We start from the raw sequence: 21,680 nt of genomic DNA, 5'->3' as shown, positions 1-21,680 counted from the left end.
GGATGTTACACTAAAACCAGACAGTAATTGAGACTGTGAGGGAGGTCTGGGTGTCTCGTGTGTTATGCCAAGGTTTTAAACTAACATCAGTCTGAACTGGGCAGTGCCAGCACAATAGAAAGGTAGCGAGGAACAGCACTGAAACAAATACAAGAAGAGGCAGTGCGGGGCAACAACGAGAAGGTTCGGATGGTGGCGTAGCAGGATATAGCACCGCTCTGCGAGGTTCAGCAGAGGCAATGTGCGCACAGCAGATCAGGATCAACCTTTGCTGTCTCATTTCGCATGCTGTTTGTTTCTGACTTGTTTGTTTTCTTGCATTCTCAGGAGCGTCAGAAATGTTTGTTTGTTTTCTTAACTGTGGTTTCTGAACTACTTAGCTTGGTTCGTCTGTTCTAGGTGTCTAAAGTGCTTGACAAAAGATGTGCTGATCTGAACAGAAGGGAGCTGTGTCTTGGCTCCAAGAGACAGAGTGCTGAAGAAGCTGGAAAGAGTAGCTGAATGGCTCTTGTATCCCACAGGTTCTGGATCACGATGTTCCAACAGAGGAGCCCGTCACCTTTCACTTCCTGGCCAAATTTTATCCTGAGAACGCAGAGGAGGAACTGGTCCAGGAAATCACACAGCACTTGTTCTTCCTGCAGGTAGGAGCCATGTCAATACAGTGTTTTCCAGCCTGAGGGAGAAGGAGCTAGGATGAGCAGAAGTGTGAGAAGGTTGCAGGGTCAGAAAGTTGTCAGCAGAGTGTGGATCCTCATCGTTATGTTGACATCTCTCCGAAGGGAGTTGTCTTCAACAACTACTTCGTAAAATAGGTCAAAGATGGTTTGTCTGGATGAAGCAGTCACAGGTGCCCAGACTTGCAGACCTCGTAAACTCGCTGTCAGGAATGATTAGGTGATTTGTAATATTAGTGTGTGGTAGCTAGGGGAAATGAATCTGTCAGATGTGGGCTTGAATGACACACACAGCCTTGGAGTCCACCTCTCTGCAGGGTGTGGATATCAATTGTGCTGAGGGATGGCAGTTGCCTTTGTACATGATAGCATTGTTATGTGAAGCAGGGGAATTTCATCCTCAAGAACAGAATGCAGCCAACCTGTTTCATGTTCAGGCTGTACAGCAAGGTTCACCTCTTCAAAAATCAGCCTTCAAATAACTGGAGCGGAAGAAAATCCCAGCAGCAGAGCTTCATCAGAGACTGATGGCAGAAGCACAGGAGAAAGGGAAACCTAACGGTCCCATGTGCCCCTGTAACTCGTGCCCTTATGTTAAAGCATTTGGAAACTGTGGTGAATGCATCTTCAGATTTTTTTTCTTTTTTATTTAAAGTACGCTACAAAATTTTGCATCCTGAGAAGTCAGCTCAGCTGATGTTGTAGCAGTGCTGTGTGGCTGGTAACAAAGAGCTTCTGTTGCAGGAGCTCTTTTTCAGACAAGATCAATTTTCTGAAACTATGTCCTATAAAGAGTTGTGTCAACTATGATTACTGGGACTAGAGTAGTCTTAGTCAGACCCCCTAGGCACTTGTTGGGATGGTTCAGCTGCTCTGTGGCTGTTAATTTGAAGTTTGTAAAATAAATACATTATAAAGATTTTAAAAATACACTTAAGTTTGTTACACCAAAGTAGAGGCAACCTGGACTTGGATGCTTTTGAAATAACCACTGTAGACTTCAGTGTGCCGTGCCCTTTCAAATGGATATGAAAGTGAGCTCACCAGGTTCTTGCTACTTCTCACTCTTCCAAAGTTCATCTTTGTTCCTCAGAGCTAAAGGACTTCTAAATGTGAAGTATTGCTGTTAATTTCCAAGTTCTGTCTCGTGTGCTCGTGTCTCCGTAGGGCTATTTTTAAATGTCTGGTTTGCCATGGGTTTTATCCTTGATGAGGAAAAATGCTGTTGGCATCTTTGAAAAGAAAAATCAGAGAGGAAAAGCAGTTAAGGCTGCATTTTTATAAATGCAGACCGTGACTTTGCTACTAGGATTTCTGATGATGAGAGGAGCCTGGGCTCCTGTAATGCATATGGGAAACAGGAGCGCACGTAAGCTTGCAACTGCTGGTTTTTATCTTAATGCAGTGGAATATCTTCTGTGATTGTGTTGTAACCAACTTTGAGGACTCAAAGCATGTTATAAATTCAAATTGATGTTACTGCATCTCTGTGACAATCCATTTAAGTCTCCCAGGAAATAGTATGTTTTTTTCCCTATCTTTATTAAGGAAAATTAAGTGTGCAAAACCAAAAAATATCAAACATGACAGGTGTAATTTTTTAATGCACAGAAGCTAGGAAATGTAAAGCTGTTGTTTTTGGGAACTGCACATTGGTTCCTCTGGGAGTGTGCACAGGGCTTTGCCTGCTGCTAAAAGCACTGCCACGGAGGTGACTCGCAGCTCTCCTTGCTGCCAGTGGGATTGGAGGGAATTAGCCTCGAGCACAGGTGAGCACTGACTCATAATGAGGCCTGAATATCCCAGAGCAAAACCTTTGTGTGCTCAGAGACTCAGCTGCAAATTTCATTTTTTTTTAGTGGTGCGTATAGATGTCATATCCATCCATAGCTTGTACCTTAAGAGTTTTATAGTTGTGTTTACATGCAAGATTTTTTTTTCCCCCTCTTTGCCTTTAGCGATGGTATATAGGTTCTGTCATTTTCCACATATAAATTTAGCTCTTCTTGCAAACCTGTCTGAAAAAGGCGGCCAGTGAAAGCCTGAGCCCTTCCCTTCTGAGCCACCAGAGACATCCTGGGCCTGAATTGTAATTAGTGTTAGGAAAATTGTTAACTGTGTGGTTGACAGCTCGAGCTAAACCAAACTGTAACCATCTGTTGTGACAGTCATGCTTTGCACTGCTCTACTAAATGTATGTTATGTGTCCTTTACTTCTGTGTGCAGGTGAAGAAGCAGATTTTGGATGAGAAGATCTACTGTCCTCCTGAAGCTTCTGTCCTGCTGGCCTCTTATGCCGTCCAAGCCAAGGTAGGCACAGGGGGATTCTCCAAGGGCTGCTGACGTTGGTGATGTGTTAGTGTTGCTCCTGGGAAGTGAGGTGCTTTGTGATATACCTGCTTCCTGAGGAGGGGGAAGGCAGGGAAAGTTGTTAAAAGTTGGGAAGTGAGGGGATTACACCAACACTGTTGCCTTTTCTGCATGACTGGTTCCTGACTACCCTCAGACCTGACAGATTTTTGCTTGCTTTTTCCAGGACTGTTTAGCAAGCGCTCAGCTTATGAGCTGCAGTGCCTGCTCAAGTGTAGCTTACTACTGGAGCAGGTGAATTCCCCGAGCCCGTGATTTTTTGGCTCTTGTCTCTGCTCTTGCCGTTGCAGCCGTAGGCAAGCCAGCCGTGGGACTCACAGCTCTGTTGCTTCCCCAGAATACCTGTCATCATGATAACTACTTTATTTTGAGTGCTGCAGCTTGCCACCTAAATGTTATTGCAGTGTTAAAAGGCTCTTCCTCGCTTCTCCCTTTATCTTGGGTGTTTGGCCTCACTAGACAGAGGAAGAAGTCAGTGGTCACTAAGTTCCCCTTGTTCCTTGACTGAATTCTGCTCTGGACCCAGAGTCAGTGTGTTTTGCTGTGGATTTATTTAAGAGAACGCTGTTTTCCAGTCTGGAGCCTGCAGCCTTGGACAGCTTGCAGCAGCCCACAGCAGAGGGACTCCTGGGACAGAGGAAGCAGCACAAGGTTCAGAAGTGGGGACATTCTTGCAGGAAGGGAAGTAATTTATCTCTGTATATGCACAACATGTACTGCTGCTCAATTAACAAGTCTTCTAGCTAATCTCCAGTTTGTGTGTAAAGATAATGTCTTTGGAAAAGGAGTGACTGGAGTCTGATCACAACCCAGCTACGTTATCACTGTAGCTTCGTGGTTGTAGTCACTTGTGACTCTCTGGATGTGATTTAGGGAGGCGTTTTGGCTCTCAGGAGCGCAGGCAGGTGGCCGTGCCCTGGGTTTGGTCCATCTGCTTGTCTTTGAGGGGCATAACTGTTGAGCAGTTTAGGAGAAGCAGGGTAGCTCTCTGGTTTGAGACCACCTTATCTGACAGTGCAGGAGAGGGGATTTGGCTCTGTTGTCTGAAGAGGGCCTGATCCAGGCTGGTTGGAAATGGATGCCAGTCCCCTGTGTTTCACTGTGGCTTTCTCCATTGTGCTGTATAATCTTCCTCATAACCCTTCAGTCCGTGCTCGGCTTGTCTGAATGCAGCCCTGGGTGACATGCAGCGGTGTTCTTTGATGAATGTTTGAATTTACTAGAAAAAGATGTTTTCTCCTCATAGCCAGAATATTGATGAAACCGTATTTTGTTCAAGAGACTCATCAGCCAGGGAAAGACAAGTTGCTTTTAGAAACGTTTCTATTCGTGTGAAACATTCATCACTCTTATTAGAGTGCATGAGTAAACACTTACTTGGCTTTTTCTCTGTTGACCTGCTGAGCTGAGGATGCATAGAGGATGACTTTTCCTGTTGCCAAAATGAATAGACCATTGGGTAAATATTGAGCGCTGTTAACTCTTGGCCCTGACAGCTTCTGCTCGCGTGATCAGGAACAGGGTGTAATTTGGTACAGGACTGTTGTGCCGTCCCCTTTCTCTTCTTGCGGCTCAGCTGCTGACCTTGCGCTCAGTAGCACGCTCGGCATGCTCAATGCTCGGTCGTCTGGAGGAGGTTGTCTGGAGTCAGAGCAGTTCTGTTAACCTTGCACGTCTTGATTCCGCACAGAGATTGTGAGAAAGTGGAAGAGGGATGCCTTTTCTGATCTTTGCTAAATGTGCTTTCATGTCTGCATCAGATGTCACTTCTCCTTGCTGCCCCTCCAGGCTAGCCAGGCTCCAGGCTGGGTTTCCCCTTCTACTTTTTTTGTGGGTTTTTTGTTTGTTTGGGGTTTTTTTTCAGCAAAGGAGGAAGCTGAAAGCATATGTTTGGTATGGAACTGGGAAGAAAGATGTTGCAGGTCATTCCTTACAGTTAAATAGGATAATGATGTCCTTTCTGGACAAGAAGGCGGCCACTGAGCACAGTAATTTTGCTAATAACATGCTGATTTGCATGATTAGGGGCATAATAGCCTGACATAGCAGTGTGTTTGCATCTGATACAGCCATTTGATTGACAGCCAGGTTGGTTTGTACTGTTGTTGCACACCTACCTGCAATAACAAAGCAAGCGTGTGGGTCATAAAAATAAAAGCTTATTTATTTCTATATCATTGTGTTCGTTTGGGGAATTACTATGTGTTTTCCCCTCTAGCCCTGCATTTAAACCACCCACGCTGCTTTCAGATGTTGGAGGTGGTTCAGGTTTTAAATAGCCAGGAGAGATGTGGAATCTACCGAAAAATGCATCCCGGCAGGAAATGATGATGTCCAGGAGGTTCTTCCATTTCTTGCTTCTTAAATGCAGATCGCTGCTGTGCCGCAGCCTTCTCAGCACTTCAGATCTTTTAGCACTAGCAAAGGGCTGCTCTTTTTTTTTTTTTTTTTTTTTCCCCTCCTTTTTTTTCCCTCCCTCAAAACAAACAATACTTGGTGTTAATAGTTTGAAGATGAACATGCTTGTGTTTATCCAGCATGATGTAAGCCAGGTGTATGAATGAGGAAAATAGAACTTCCATGTGTAACCAGGAATATTAATCAGATAGTTCAATTAGCAGGAGCCGAAATTCCACAACAGTTTTGAAGTAATGATTTAATTGAAAAGGTCTTTAAATGTATGTTTGCCAAATCGTTTGAGCCAACATATACTGCAATACTTAAGCCATTTGTTGATTTTTTACTTGTGAATAATTAATGTTCTCATCTAGACTCCCTCTTGGTACAAATATTCCTTTGGGACATGGTGATATTTTTCACCACATAAAAATCACATAATCCATACTTAGTCTTGGATATCCATGGTAGATCACAACAGAAAATAATCACGTTAATCCTATTTGCTGTTATTTTCATCACCTAAAAATGATTTATTTTCTGCGTTTCCAAGGTTATTGGAGTTGTTTCCTTTGCCAGTACCATGTTTTTATTACTGTTCCCTTTTGATGTGGGTTCAAGGGATGTGTACCTGCAATGCGCTGCTTTCAGAGGAGCTCCAATCTGTAGACCTTGGAAGACAGACAGTTGCTGCTGCTCAGCACCCTCCAGAATGAAATCCATGGTGGTTTTGTTATATTAATTGAAGTCTGAGTCAGTGTTGATTGTTGCATGCTTCCTTTGCATCTGCATTGGCTCCAAATCAATATTTGCGTCTTTAATCCCTGCTTGTCATCTATGAAACATTGCTTGCTGGGCTGTGGAGAGGATGTATGCATAGACTCTTGATGCTGGGCTCTTGTTTTGGTGTACAACGTGATGGTTCTGCCATTAAAAGGAAGCTGATAGGGAAAGCTTGCTGACTTACTACATGACCACCATGTGTGTTTTGGTCTTGGTTTTAAAAATTGTCACCGTTTTGTACTTCCTGAGCTGAGGTTCTTCAGAAAAGCAGGGAGGGAAGGGCTGCCTCCCTTGCAAAATGAGTGACTTGAGCAAACGTTGCCATGTCTTTTGTAATTGGGTAATGTCACTGCAGAAGTCCTGTTTGCCAGGTGAATGAAAATCGCAGCGTTTCATGTACGTGCCTCACATCCATCATCCTCCTCTCTTGAACTTGCTAGGTTATTTGAGGTGCTGTTTTCTGGCAGTTTCCTGCCCTCTTAGGCTGTACAGGAGGTAAATTCATTTTCACATGCACTGCAGGGACACTCAGCTTTTCAATCTGTTAAAATGACTGAGAAATAAAACTGCTTATTGTATGCTGCTCAAAAAGATGTAAATCTAAACAAATACTAGTAATTACTGGAGGCACTTAAATCTGAATTGGATTCCATGATCCAGTTGCGCAACAGACCCTCCGGCAGAAAAGCTGGCACCTGTCTGAGGTGAGTCTGTCAAACTCCTGTAATTTTTTTATGTATTTGTTCATTAGGGTGGTGAGTAGCAACAGAGAAACAGCCATCTGCCTCACCTGAATTACTGGTATCGATCAGGGGACAGGTCTCTGTCTATATCTTGACTCTCTTTCCCACTGTCGGTGGGACAGCAAGGACATCTCAGCTATAGAGTGAGTCTTTCCCTGTGTCGGAGGAAGTGTTTGCTGGGCATGCTAATTAGAGCAGAATAGAATCATTCAGTTGGAAGGGACCTACGGTGATCAACTAGCCCAACTGGTGGTAGATGTCAGCTGGTGGTGGGAAGTTTTGTTCTGCTTCCAACTTCTGCGGCATAGCAGGAGGAGGATGTTAGTTTCTATTAGCAATCAAATAACAAAGAAAATACAGTTGTTAGATCTACCGAGCAGCATATGTTCAGTGCTCTAACAGGTTGTGATGTGGAGGCTGTAAGCAGCCTGCATTTGCTGTCTCCCCAAGGGGAGGAGGTGTAAGGGTGAAGACTTTACTTGCCCCTGTTGTTAACATGGGGTGGGCCATGGTGTCTGTGCTTCTTTTCAGTATGGTGATTATGATCCCAACGTCCACAAGCGAGGCTTCTTGGCGCAGGAGGAGTTGCTTCCAAAGCGGGTAAGGAGCTCGGCTGGGTGGAGGATTAGGTTTCCAAGCCTGCTGGTATTTTGGGCAAGAGAGCCCTTTGCAGACAGGGTTTCTGTGGGACTGCCTGAGCCGATGCACCCTGCTTTGTTTTCCTTGGGCTTCCTTACCAAGGCAGACAGTATGAAGAGGTGTATCGAGGGAGGAAAATTCAATCTCTGTGTGACATTTTAACAAAAACAGAAGCAAGTGTATTCTTTCTTTTCATGGTTTCATCCTACCTGCATCTCCTCAGGGTGGCCTGGGGACAGTTTGCCTGTGCTGTGTGATTGGGAGGGCTGAGTGAGCGCTGGGTGATCGCAGGGTGTGGGGCTGAGCGTGCCCTGCTGAGAGTCACCTGTCTTGAGGTTGGATGTGGTGCTGGGGAGGGGATGCTTGGGGCTCAGGTGTTCCTGGCTTGCTTGCTGGCTAAGGAGACTGTGACAAGAGCAGCAGTATGACCTGGTCTCTGTCTCTCCACCTATCTCAGGTAATAAACCTGTACCAAATGACTCCAGAGATGTGGGAGGAAAGGATAACAGCCTGGTATGCAGAACATCGAGGCAGAGCAAGGTGAGTGTGTGCTGCAGTGGTGGGTCAAGGTCAGTCCCCTCGCTGCAAGAGTCACAAGGGTTTGGGGAGCTTGGACAGGTGATGGATGAGCTCTACTGACAGCAGGATTAATCCCAGCTCACCTCTGCAGCAGTCTCATGACGGGCAAAGGGCTTGCTTTGATTGCTCTGCATCTGCCCTGCCTGTCCCCTTGTCACTGACAGGGTCCTCGAGAGGTTTTAGGACTGATGCTCAGTAAGGGACCACCTGCAGCAGGGCAGGGAGGCCGGCAGCCTGCCTAGAGGGTCAGGGTGCTTTTTGGGCCAGGAAAAGAAATGCAGATTCAGACTGGGGAGGTGTACCGCTGCCTTGGGTGGTAAAATGCTCCTTGTGGGGGATAAGTCTAAAGCCAGATGGATCTGAAACAGGGGCCTCCCAGCCAGGGATTGCCTATTTATGCTTAAGGGACTGGGAGATGGAGAAAGCAAGGCTTGAAATGCTAGGCAGGCATCAGCAGCCATTAAGATGCTGGCAAGCTGCAGAGTGGGATTTGCTGTTGGACTTTATTGATCCTGCCAGCAAAGACAGGATTGACCTGTGTGATAGAGACAGTCCAGGCTTCAAAGCCTTGTGAGTACTTAGGATCAGAAAGAGCAACCATTCCCCTCTCCCTGATTCTACCAAACATTGTAACACTGGCCTTTTTTTGTCTGACAGAGATGAAGCTGAAATGGAGTATCTGAAGATAGCTCAGGACCTGGAGATGTATGGAGTGAACTATTTTGCGATTAGGGTGAGTGCAGATTGTGGGTCGTGTTTTCTTGCCGGCATAGCTCTTGTGTTAGTCCTCATCTTTTGTGTTGCTGTGAGATTGGATGAGTGGAGCCTTCGAGAGCCAGCAGACCTGTGAGGTGGCTGCAGTGTGTTGGTGAGAGTCCTGCTGCAGTGTGTTTCATTGCTGGCTGCCGGGGAGGGAGAAGCTCTTCTAACATGCAGTGCTGGTGGGTCACTGCTCAGGGCTGGTTGGTGAAACCAGCAATGGTTCATGTCAGACCCTCTGAGTGGAATAAAAGGGTTTTCTGTGCTTTTCTTTTCTCCTGTAGAATAAAAAAGGCACTGAACTGCTCCTTGGAGTTGATGCCTTGGGTCTCCACATTTATGATCCAGACAACAGGTTGACTCCTAAAATCTCCTTCCCGTGGAACGAGATCCGAAATATCTCATACAGTGATAAAGAGGTATGGATACATCTGCCCTCTTCCCTGAGGGCAGTAAGAACAGAATTGCAGTTTAAAATGATTTCTCTTGGCTTCTGCTGCGCTTGCTATCACCAGCTTAGCTAAAGGCAGCTCATCTTCTGCAATTGAAACTTCAATTCCTAGCCTTTCTGAAACTTTCCAGGAGTGGGCGTACAAGGGGTCAACTGGGAGCTATTCTACTCTTTGGTTTTAGAATACGTTCAAACTCTGTGTAATTTTTTCAAAAAACCCAAAATTGCTGTTGATATGCTTAGCCCAAATATCAGAGTTCAGCAGCTGAGATCTCAGCTTTGCTGTAGATATTGCGGTACATATTACTGTGTATATGTACTGTATTATGAAATACAGTGAGGTATATGCCTGGTGAGAAGAGCTCTTGCCGTATCATTACATCATCTTGAGTTTTCAGGCTGCTGGGCTTGACATAACAGCTTGAATCTCTTTAGGAAGATGAGTAATTTAAGCCCACTATTTGACAGATATTTATTAAATCCAGAGCATAAATACGAATCTTCTGAATTGTTGGCCACCAAACCTAGTTGAGAACAGCAGTAAAATTGGCTGTGGAGGGGGAACTGATTGGCTCAATATTCAGTCTGAGAGAGCTGCTCAAAGAAACCACCTGCCTTCATGGTAAGGAAGAAAATTAACTTCTTAATTAAAAACTGTTTTCTAATCTAAACATGCTATTGATCAGGGTAAAAGCTAAAGGTTTCTCATCAGCTGCATTTATTGCATGTCTTGTGAAGTTTTATAAGTAGTAAGGCTGTGTTGGAATTCTCTTCACTTGTTCTAGTCCTTAAAAATAAAGAGCTTTGCAGCTCTAAAAAACAGCCCAGCACTTAGCGACTTTCGAGGGCTTTCCTGCCCGTGACAGATGAGTGCGGTGGAAGCTGGTCAGGCGTTGTCTCAGAAATCTGGGGACTGAAGCCTCTGTAACCAGGCCTTGACACAAGACTGTAATACAGCTTTCTCTTGGGGGAAAGGACTGCCACCTTCCATCAGGTCAATTATCTGTGTAACGAGAGGACCACAAGTAGCCCTGACGTGATAGTAAACAGGCTTAATAGCTGGGTATGACAGCTACGTCAACACAACAGAGGGGTTTAATCCGTCGTAACAAAGATTGACTGTTTACGTGGAGCAAAATTCCTCTCCTGACATATTTCTGCTGTTGCTTTCAACGTCTGGTGGGGGTTCTGCTGGAGCCAGAGTCCAGGGACGTTCACGCACGTCTGCCTGTGTGAAAGCCTTAAAAGATTGGTTCTTAAACTGACAAAACAAAACACTGCCAGGGCGAGTTCTGCTGAGCCCTTTTCAGGCAGTACAATGTATTGACAAATAGACCTACTTTAATGGACACAGACTGCCTGCTCGAGCACTATCTCTTCAGCTGGTTATTTTTGTAGCGTGTGGGGGAGTGATGGAATATATGCATGCCTTCTAAAAAATGCGGTGTTGCAGAGCACTCCATCTCTTCCAATACCCTTTTGTTAGTTCAGAGTCTTCTGTTTGTCCAGGGACTGTATTACCATAGCTCCGTAGTTTGGCAATACCACCTGTATTCTCTTGAGAAGACCCACTGTGGAAAAGCTCTTTGGAGAGCGTAAACCCAGGCTATGGTTAGAGCTGTTTGGTTGGCACATGGAGTATAAATACAAGCTAGAGCAAAGGAGTTGTTTCGAATCGCGGAGCAGTCTTGTGACACGGCTGATTTCTGGCGAACAAAATGTATGGAGAATCCTTTTGGGGAGCCCTTGCGAGTGGAGGTGTCAATGGGAAGGGCAGCAGCTCCTGTGTTCCTAATGCAACCCTTCTGCCCATCCACCAGGCAGCTGAGCTGGTTCTTCCTCTGTTCACAAGTGTGAGTTTCTGCTGTAGGTTCTCTGTTCTCCACACCTGCCAGGGGAGCTTGAAAGGAGGTTGTAGTGAGGTGGGCGTCAGTCTCTTCTCCCAGGTAACAAGCAACAGGATGAGATGAAATGGCCTCAGGTTGTGCCAGGGAGGTTTACATTGGATATTAGGAAAAATTTCTTTGCCAAAAGGATTGTCAAACATTGGGACAGGCTGCCCAGGGAAGTGGTGGAGTCACCATCCCTGGAGGTATTTAAGAGATGTGTAGATGTGGCACTTAGGGACATGGTTTAGTGGTGGACTTGGCAGTGCTGGGTTAATGGTTGGACTCAATGATCTTAAAGGTCTTTTCCAACCTAAATGAGCCTATGATTCTATGGTTCTGTCTTCCCTTGGGAGGTGCTGAGCTCTCTCTGCCCTCTGCAAGGTGCTCTGCAGAGGACACTGGCTGTCTGGCATTGCGGTCTGTAGGTAGACAGCATTCACATTGCTTCTGTGGCGCTCACATTCTTCTGACTGGAGGAACAGTTGTCTCCTTGGTTGCTTTTGATACTAGTTCTCTTGCTTGGCTAAAAGCCATGGGGACGGCTCGCAGCCTTGTTTGTCTGACACTGCTGACCTCCTCTGAGCCAAAGCTTTCAGTAAGACTTTTATAGCTGCATTTTTATTAAATGTACCACTCTCTGATAACTGTCTCCCTCTTTATTTTTTCCTTTCAGTTTACGATTAAGCCATTGGACAAAAAGATTGATGTTTTTAAATTCAATTCATCAAAGCTGCGTGTGAATAAGCTGGTAAGTCTACAGACAGAGTAATTTTTATTGCCTGCAGCAGTAGTTTCTGCGGGCAGTACAAGACGATGTTCTTTTGGAGCTTTTTCTTTGAGCAGTCGGAGGGAGCATGCTGGCCTGGCTGGACCATAGATGTGATTTGGTATAGCAGTTACTACTTGGTCACAGCCTATAGAAGAGAAGGGGGAAGCTCAAGTCAAGCTCCTTCAGAGAAGCTCTCCCACCTCTCCACGGTTAAGTGGCATGAGGGATGTTTGCTGTCCTGGTTATAGGCTGTCCTGTACTTCCCGTGCTGTAGGAAAGGGGCACTTCCTGACAAAGGTCTCATTCACTGCACTCATCAGGTTCCTGGTGCTGAAGCTCCTCTTGACTCCAGAGGAGTGATTTGTGACTTGTGAAATGGAAGACAGGCATGTGAATCAGTCCTTTAGAAAAGAACCCAAGTTTAGAGACCTGCTTTTATTGCTGAAAAGAACTTTCACTCCTCTGTCTATCCACCCCTTTGCTAACCTTCCTCTAGCATTGCCACCTTCCTTGATCTCCTTGAGTACCAGAGGAAGCCACACTGGTGCTTAAAATGCTTCAGCAAAGGTATCTGAAAATGTCCAAGGAAGTTTTTGATAAATATTCTGTTTGTCCAAGATGGAAAGTGATTTTCTTTTAGTATGTGGTGGAGTTGTTTTGGTTTTGGTTGGTTTTGGTTTTTTTTAATCTCCGTGCTTTAAACATGCAGCTGGGAGAAGGTACAAGTTCATCTTGAACCTAAAGAAAGGAGGCAGTGAGAACCAGGGAACCGATCAGAGCTGTAGAAGTCTTTGTTTCATGATTTGGCCTAAAGCCTTTTTAGGGCAGGTATAAAACTTGCCAGAACCGTGCTGTGCTGGATGCACAGAAAACAGAAAATTGGTCTCTGCAAATAGCTGATAGCCCAGGAGCTGGCATTTGGTGTGGGACTTGGCTGTGCCTTGGCTCCCTGCCCCTCATATGGGTATGAGAGCTCACAGGGTTTGAGATCAGTGAGTGGAAGTGCTTACAAGCACCAAACAAAAAGCAGTTTTACTGTTCTTGTGTGTCAAGAATACAAACTACCTCATCATCATCATGTGTACAGCTGTTTCTCTCCGCTCTTCACCCTTGACTGGAATAGATTCTTCAGCTGTGTATTGGAAACCACGACCTCTTCATGAGGAGGAGAAAGGCAGACTCGTTGGAGGTCCAGCAGATGAAAGCACAGGCCAGGGAGGAGAAAGCCAGGAAGCAGGTGAGAGATATCTCGCATAACTAGACCATGAGACAAAATCAGAAAAGCAGATGAGCTTGGGATGGAACAGTCTCCAGAGTGACATGAAGCACACAGAGCAGCTTTGAGGGATGGTCCAGCTGAACATCTCTTTTTTTAGTAGCCTGCTCCAACCTTGCCAGTCATTCTCAACTTGGCTCTGCAGACTGATGGCAGACTAGCAGCCCAAGCTCAGCCCCCACACTCGGGAACAAAACTGGGAGGATGAGAGGAAAGAGCCGATCTGAGTGTCCTACAAGGCTGTGTGCTTCTTCCCTGCCTTGGTTTATGCTTGGGCTCCGAAGCTGGAAAGTTGTTGTATGTTGGGGTAGTTGCTTGTAATTAGAGCAGGGACTGTGAGGGGGAGCTATGCTTTGCTGTGGTTCTTTGCCTCATTTTCTAATTACATGGTGATGGAATGCACACTGACATTTCGGGGTATGCAGCCTGCATGCTAATTCGGTGCTGGCCTCCTTTATCTGCTGCAGGTCAGCCCAAGCAGTGAAAACAGCTCTTTGGAGGCAGCAGTGTGTAGCCGATGAGCATATATCAGCAAATTGGATTGTATGAATCATTGTTTTCTGCTCGTAGACCTTTTCTACTCACCGAAACCCACACAGCTAATCTGAGTACTGGTGCTTAGAATATAAATGTCCCTTTTGCAATAAAGCCACTAGATAGCAGCAGAAGAAACCAAACCACTTGCACCTAGGAGGGCCTTATGCTCAAGGGACTGCCAAGTTAATTTATTCACAGAATGGTCAGGGTTGGAAGAGACCTATGGAGACCATCTAGCCCAACCCCCTGCTAAAGCAGGTTCACCTAGAGCATGTCCACAGAGGTGCCTGCTTGGTGTTGAGGTGCTCAGCTGACCTGGAGATGTGTCATGGCTTGTCTTGCAGGCACCTCCTGAAGCAGTTCTCCTTCCTGTAGCTTGTGGGATGGCAGGAGAGGACAGGACATGAGACACTTCGAGGGTAAACAGGCCAGCTCCTCTGGGGAAGGGGGGCTTCTTGCTTCCCACAGGGATTCCCCTAGTCAGTAAGGAGTTGACATTAGTAGAGCAAAAGGTCTTTTTGGAAGGAGCAATGTGGTGTCCAAGTGCCAGTGGCTTCAGGGACAGGTTTTACAGTCTTGTGAGTTTTTGATATATTTGAATAATGCCAGCAAGACCTGAGACCCTGTGCTTACTTGAGCTGCTGGGAGAGGTGAGGGTGCTAAGAGTGAGCAGAAGCTTATTGCTTTGTGTGAGCTCTCAAATCCAGAGCCCTAGTGCTCTACAGAAAAGTTCAGGCTTCTGCTTGGGTTGGCGGTCCTCTCCTGAGCTAGCCACTGTGCTTTCTCATCTGCTCTCTCCTCCCTCCCCAGGAACCACAGTTTTTAACTGGTTCCGGGTAATCCTTTTATCTTGGGAATACTTCTTAATGGAAGTCCTGAGTGGGATGCAGATTGTAATGATAATTAATGAGGGGAACCTTTAATAGAAAGAAGCGGAGCCGTTACAGCGGTGGGCGTCCTGCTTTCAGAACACAGTTGGTGTCCAAGGAGCAGAGAAATGCGCCTTGTCGCACTTATTTCCCTTATTAAACCCAGCAGGTGGCCTGTGCAATGCTGTGAGTCCTCACTGCAGTGTGGATATTTATAATGCACCCATCTCTGTCATACTGGAGTGCTTAAACTTGGTGTGTTAATTAGCTCGATGGCTCCCTTTGGGCGCTTGGCTGGCAGAGAGGCAGTTGTTGGGCATGCTCTGTCTGCACAGCACTCTCAGCATCTTCTGGGAAGAGGTAGCAGATTCGGGTGGGTTGTCTCAGCATAGCTCGGATCTTCCCATCCTGGAGAAGCATTGCTATTTCCTGCAGGCTGAGCTGCAGGGAGAGAGTTTATTGTATCTAGGAATTGATTGAGGTGGTCGGACTCTGTGTGACCTCCCCTATAAATGAGTAGAAGTGAAGTTTCCAGCATGCTGGGTTAGATGTCTGATCAAAAGCAGCAGCTATCCACATTTTTCAAACACCTGCCTGTGCTGTGTATATATTTGGTGTTTTGGAGATGCCCTCAGACTGCCCTTAAGCTCAGTCTTGCTGTAAGAAACTCTAGGCATAGCTGGAGCTCTTGGGACCCTACTTGTCTGAGTCTGCCCTGTGAGTCAGCGTAGGAGGGTACTGTCTGGGGATGTAATCACCTGCAAGCAGCTTGTGCAGCAGTGCTGTGGTTAACAGCCTGGTCAGAGGATAGGAGATTGTCTCAGGAATGGCACTTCTCAAGGGAGCAGGTTGCATCAGGTCACCAAGTTTAGTGAAGCTCCCCATCTTGATAAACACAGAGGAAGCAGTAGTGCAGTCCTGTACTCTAACCCCCATGTAGTGACCCTTCCCTACCCTATGGAAAGCTTTTCTAACGTGTATTATTTCTCCTCGCTTTCCCCAATACCTTTTTCCTAGATGGAGCGGCAGCGCCTGGCCCGAGAGAAGCAAATGAGGGAAGAAGCTGAGAGGACAAGGGATGAGCTGGAGAGAAGGTTGATGCAGTTAAAGGAAGAGGCAACAATGGCCAACGAGGCTCTGGTAGGTCTCTGGCAGGTTGTTTCCCGAGGCACTGCAGCTGTTCCTCACTCTTTCGACGGCTGAAGTGTTTTAGGAGGCACACTGTGACTGTCCTATGGCTATTCTCAAACTGCTGGTGGTGGACGGTGATCAGGAGGCTGGGTGGAGTTGATTTCATCTGGCTGGTCTGCTGTGGGAGGAGCACAGAGGAGGAGGAATTTGGGATAGAGCCTGGGCACATCCAGGTCTTGGCTGCAGAAGGTTGCAGGCTTTCATGGAAGGGGGGGACTCTATGGGCCGTGGCAGCCATGTGGAGTGAGCAGCTCGGAGCCTTGCTCCAGGGGTTGTAAGCACATTTAGGGAGACATTCATTGCGCTCAATGGCTTCATGTGCCTTAATTTTCAGATGAGGTCTGAAGAGACAGCAGACTTGCTGGCTGAGAAGGCTCAGATCACGGAGGAGGAGGCCAAGCTCCTGGCTCAGAAAGCAGCTGAGGCTGAACAGGAGATGCAGCGAATCAAAGCCACGGCCATCCGGACGGAGGAGGAGAAGCGGCTGATGGAACAGAAGGTGCTAGAGGCAGAGATGTTGGCACTGAAAATGGCGGAGGAGTCGGAGAGGAGGTCAGAGGGTACAACCTTGCAGCTGCCTCTGCTTTGCTTTCCAACCCCCTTCTGACTTAGCTGAAAGACTGGCTCACACCTTGGGTTAGTCCAGCGGTTTGCAGTGAGCCCTCGGCCTCCCATGCACGTATAACAGCACATGGCCTCAAGGCTGAGCTGGTTTCTCTCTCCATGTCGCTGTTTGCCACAGCTGGCTGTCCCTGAGTAGGAAATGGTGCTGGTAAAGCAGTGGTGGCCCTGATCTTTCCCTGGATTGAAGCTGGAGACCCTTCTCTGAAGCCTTCTCTGGGAGAGATACTGTGGTGAGAGCAGCAGGGAAAGGGGCCGTCAGGTAGCAGGGGAGAAAGTACTGTGGTTCTCGGCACTCTGCTTTCTATGCATCTCATGCCCTGACAGCAGGAGCAGAAGCCAGCTCTACTTTTGGGTTATTTCTGCAAACACCCACTGCATCCCCCAAAGTATTTGACAAAACGCCTGGGGCTTTTTTTTAATTCTGGATGGTAGATCTACATTCCCTAGTCTCTCTTTATTCCTCTGTTTACCTTTCAGTTGTTTAGTTCTCTTTACCCGGTGTGAGGTTTCTGTTTTGGGTTAGCCTTAAAGTCTCACTAACTCCTGGACTCCTTGCTTCTTGTTAAAACTCGTGTTTCCATCCTCTTGATACCAGAGCCCAGGTTCCATGGTGCATTTGGTAGTGAGCAAGTAAAGGATCGTTTGTGTTTCCTTCCAACTGATTAGTCTTTTCCATGTGAGAGGTTGCTTGGTGTCAGTTCTTCTGCTGGGATGAATGCAGCCCTCGTCCATCTCTTTTTGCCTTGGTTTCTATCTTGTGAAGTCTTCACTCAAATTTCAGTCCAGCAGAGAAAGCATCCTTCCCTCCTTTGGCTTCCTCTGGGGGTGGTCCTTGAGCCTCACGGGTAACAAAACTAGTCCTAGAATTGTTGGGCCATGCAAGTAGGCAAAGCTGTGCAATCTTGGGTGCTTTTTTTTCTTTTTGAATGTAGTAAGTAATTGTTAGTAGAGGCTTACTTGTCAGAAAACTGCCTCTCCTGCTGTAAGTCTGAGCTTAACTTTTGAAGTTGTTCTCCCCGTCCTGGTGACTTAGCGTGCTTCTCCAGCCCTGAGCCATGCTCACTGATGCTCACACAGAGTCCGTGTCAGAGCTGCCCTTCTGTGGCTTGGGGTTTTGTGCTAATTAAAACATCCCCATGTCAGAGGGTTCTGGCATTTCCCTTGCTTAAATGATTTCGTAGTTTAGCTCCTGTTGCAGGACAAATCTTGACCTGTTCCACACCTATGCTGTAATCCTGCTTCTCCCATCTTCTCATTCCTCTCAACTTCAATCTGATATTTGCCATTTGCTGTTTTTCTTTGTAGGGCAAAGGAGGCTGATCAACTAAAGCAAGACCTTCAGGAGGCTCGTGAGTCTGAGCGGAGGGCAAAGCAGAAGCTTTTGGAGATCACCAGCAAGTCGTCCTACACAGTAAGAGCAATCTGTATTGTAGTCCCTAGTTCCTAGCCCATAAATGTGCCTTCCTCTGTAGCCTGGAGGAGCCTTGTATCTCCATCCCAGCCATGGAGGGGTATGAGCTGTCTCACTGCATTGTTTAGCAGCTGTTTAGAAATGCTTAGCAGTGCTTGCCCTTTTCATCCAGGCACCCCATCCAGCAGAAGATCACTTTGCTCTTTCCCACACACACACTCACCCTGCCTCACACTACAAGAGCAAGGGAGCTGCTGGTGAAATTAAAGGCAGCAAATTTTAAACCAATTTAGCAACTATGTCAGAGCCACACTTTGCTGGCACATGTGGAGTGTACCAACTCAGCAATAGCCTTTAGAACAGCGTTAAATACTTACAAAACAGAGGATGTCCTTTTTCTTGTTATCTTGTTGGGATAAACATTGTTCAGAACCTGTAAATTCATTCTTTGGGCATAAACTGGACGTTGTGCCTCGGTGTGGTGGAAAAAATCTTCCTTGAAAGGAAGATTATTCCCTAATTGCCCATTAAAAGGATTTCACACCTTCCTCTAAAGCATCTGGTCCCAGTTGCTGCCGGGGACTGAAATGCCAGACTAAATGACCGTTGCTCCAATCTGCCTGGCAGTTCCTTTCCTCCACTTCTCTAATTGTGCTGCAGGGCCTGCAAAACCCATCAAGTGCTCTCCTCCCTGCAGCTCACACCTGCCACAGTCGCCAGTTCGGCTGCCTTGCTGTACTGAGGGAGGGAAGAGGGAAGAGCTCGACAGTTTCAGGAATAGACTCAACAGACGTACATGGGAGTTATCGACCCACCCAGTACTGAAATTTTAATTTGTACATGCAGGCTCCTTCCTGCCTCCTTTGGAAACTTTTGAGGAGCAGATTGAAGAGGACTTGAGATGAAGTAACTTTTTATCCCGATTCTCTGAAGTTGCCTGCAAAAATGTTCAGAAGCTTTTAAAAATAGCAGTGATGGAAAATAGTCAGGTGCTCTTAGCTATGGGGGACACTCAGTGAAGTGCTAGCTACCTCAATGCTCGATAAAGCTTAGCTTTGGAGTGCTCCTTGTTTTACAAGTCACTAGCATTCTGGGATCCACTAGTTCTTTAATTGTGGGTTTAACTTGTGCACAGGGTGGAGTGTCCTCATTGAAACTCTTACTGCATGGCTACAACAGCCCCATGTTGATGTTTGGGCAGCTCTTACACATCCATGTTCCCTTGTGTTGCTGTGTCCACCCTTAGACTGGCAGAACCCCAGCTAACAAGCCTTTCTGCATAAATCCCTGTGCCTGTGCTGGTGAGCAGCCCCGTGGCTGTGTTCCTGCCTGCGGAGTTAAAGGCTCATTAGTAGGAATGTTGTAGGATTGCATGGAGCACAGCTCCACCCCTCCAGCTGCATCTGCCTGGAGGCAATCCACGAAGAACTGCCACCTCCAGACACATGGTACTGGTGTCCTCTCCTTTCCCTAAAGAGCCTTGGCCTTCCTGACATGGCTGCCCATGCCAGGAGGGAAGGGAACATGCTTTTTTCCTCCCCAGTTAGGTGGCAGGGTCCCCTCACGAAGCTGCCGCTCCGCTCCTCCTGCCCCTCTCGGAGCCCTGGGCGGAGCGCCACGCTGCACAGACTCGATGGCTGTTGTTTTCCAAGGTCAGGAGGAGGCAGGTGTGACTGTTGTGCCCATATCCAGGTGATGACACCTTGCCAGGCTGTTCCATGCCCTGTTACACCTGCCTTGCTTCTCCCTTCCCCTGTGGCCTCTCTCATGGCTCGGCTGCATGTGTGTTTGGGGCAGATGAGTGAGTTGTGCTGAGATCCTGTTCTTGCGTACCACTGGAAAGAGCTGGATTTGGGCGAGCCTGCGTCCCCTGCCAGCACAGGGAGGCACCTGGTGAGCGAGCACAGCCCAAGGGATGGAATGAGCCCAGGGTGGCCTGAGGCGTGAAGCAGTATCAAAAGCTGCATGTCCCTCAGGTGAATGGCAGCTCTGCCGAACGCTGCAGGATTCCAGCTCCTCTCTTCTTTAACGAGGGTGTAACACTGAGCTTGTGCTTTTCTGTGGTCCCAGGGCTTGTACTGTATTGTCCCTAGGCAGGATGGCCCTCTGGGGGAGCAAGAGCAGGAGAGGAAGCAGGGAGTGGATGGATATAGAATCGTAGAATCATTTAGCTTGGAAAGGACCCTTGAGATCATTAAGTGCAACTGTTAACCTAACTCTGTGTTGCAGAAAAGGCAAGAAACAGTTCACTTTTTTATAAAAAAAAAACAAACCACTTTCCAGTCTCCAATCCTTGTCCTTTAAAGCTTGTTTTGGTCTTTTTAGTCCTTAAAGCCCAAGCTGCTTTTGTCATGTGACTGGTAGGTGATGCATGAGAAATAAGACATGAATCTGAGTGTCAGGGCTAAGAGAACAGTTCATTCTTTACTGACTCGGCAACGGCTCTTTGCCTCCTCCATCGCCCTTCAGGTACCACTCATGGCAAAACTGAAGACAATCATCTCTGCTCTGATTCTTCTGAAATAGTGAGTGGCTGTCTTGGGCTCACCCAAATTCTTGAGCATCGAAGTAAAGGCAGTGCCAGCAACAGGAGGAGCTCTCCCTGTGGGGGAACCCTCATGACGTGACTTGCTCTGTGCTCCCTCCGTATCATCTGTCTCACTTGCTCTGTGCTCCAGAGAGATGACCACTGTCAGTGCGGTGCTTGCCTCTATTAACAGCAGAAAATTGCTTTAATGCGGTAACAGGGTTACGCAGTTTGTTCCACGTGAGGAAATACATAAGGGAAAAGGTCTGTGTCCCCTTTATCACCACATGTCCCCTGGATTAAAAATCTCTGCACCTTCTGCAAGACTTGCTCAGGATTATTGCAAATAGCAAGGAAATGTTTTGCTGCAGATATTAAGCTTGTGCCTTTGAAGGCCTTCAGCATGGTCTTTCTTTGCTCTTTTCTTACTCTTCCTCACTGGGGCTGCTCTCTAACTTTTTTTTTTTTTTTTTTTTTTTTTTGTTGCTTCATGAAAGAGTGGTGCAGAGGAAAGGCAAGGAAGCAGCCGTAGTAACCCTGACAAATTGGCATCAGGACTTAATGATTGCAGCAACTGAAATTCCTACTCAACTGTTACTGCTGCTGTTTGGGTGGGTTTTTTTTAAACAAAAACCAAGAAGCTTGTGCTGAAAAAAATGCTAAAGGTTGTTTGAAGGCCAGCAGGCTGGTTCTGATGATCCTGGCTCCCCTGCACAGCAGAGATTGTAGAACCTCATGTGGGAAGGGCTTTGTGAACACCTGTGTGCCTTACAGGGAAGGGACTTGAATGTCAATGGGATGCAGGTATTTAAATCAGTTAAGTGCTTCAGCAGACCTGTCCCCTTTCCTTCGAGACTGGAATTTAGGTACTGGGCTGTCCCTTTTCAGCGCCTGCTCCAGAATTAATTCAGCTGTGTTCTGCGCTAGCAGCAATCACAAAGGAGAGTAAGAAATCGTGTTTTCTTGTTGTGTGATTCTAACTTACCTGTAATGCTCCAGCCAGGCCAAGCAATGCAGTTTCGCTTGCTGACTTGTTTATGCTTGTATTAGGTGTTTGCATTCCAGCTTTGCCTCTACAGGGTGAATGAAAAGTCATCCCTCTCAGGTTTGTCCAGCCGAGGAGTGAGCAGGGGACGAGCCCTGGCTGTTTGTGAATTCCAGGCTGGTGGTGAGGGAAGAAGCAGGTTAT

At 46.9% G+C, this 21,680-nt stretch overlaps 1 protein-coding gene across 10 annotated transcripts in view; it reads left to right on the top strand.

Annotated features, from left to right (window-relative positions):
• NF2 (neurofibromin 2) overlaps positions 1-21,680 on the top strand; it is a 49,526-nt gene that overhangs the window by 12,164 nt on the left and 15,682 nt on the right. For 9 of the 10 annotated variants that reach the window (XR_005103443.1, XM_037382515.1, XM_037382403.1 and 6 more), the window contains exons 3-13: positions 522-644; positions 2,904-2,987; positions 7,502-7,570; positions 8,067-8,149; positions 8,846-8,921; positions 9,232-9,366; positions 11,961-12,035; positions 13,180-13,293; positions 15,756-15,878; positions 16,264-16,481; positions 17,859-17,964. Coding sequence is in view for 9 of the 10 variants with exons in the window: in XM_037382515.1 (XP_037238412.1) it covers positions 522-644; positions 2,904-2,987; positions 7,502-7,570; positions 8,067-8,149; positions 8,846-8,921; positions 9,232-9,366; positions 11,961-12,035; positions 13,180-13,293; positions 15,756-15,878; positions 16,264-16,481; positions 17,859-17,964 (1,206 nt within the window). In the remaining variant the exon portion in view is untranslated. The remainder of the gene's footprint in view (positions 1-521; positions 645-2,903; positions 2,988-7,501; positions 7,571-8,066; positions 8,150-8,845; positions 8,922-9,231; positions 9,367-11,960; positions 12,036-13,179; positions 13,294-15,755; positions 15,879-16,263; positions 16,482-17,858; positions 17,965-21,680) is intronic. The other variant, XM_037382602.1, reaches the window with a different exon arrangement.

The sequence above is a fragment of the Falco rusticolus genome, chromosome 1 (genome assembly GCF_015220075.1).
Source record: "Falco rusticolus isolate bFalRus1 chromosome 1, bFalRus1.pri, whole genome shotgun sequence".
Classification (NCBI taxonomy): domain Eukaryota; kingdom Metazoa; phylum Chordata; class Aves; order Falconiformes; family Falconidae; genus Falco; species Falco rusticolus.
Note: the sequence above shows the minus strand (reverse complement) of the source record. Positions and strands in the feature narration are given on the sequence as shown.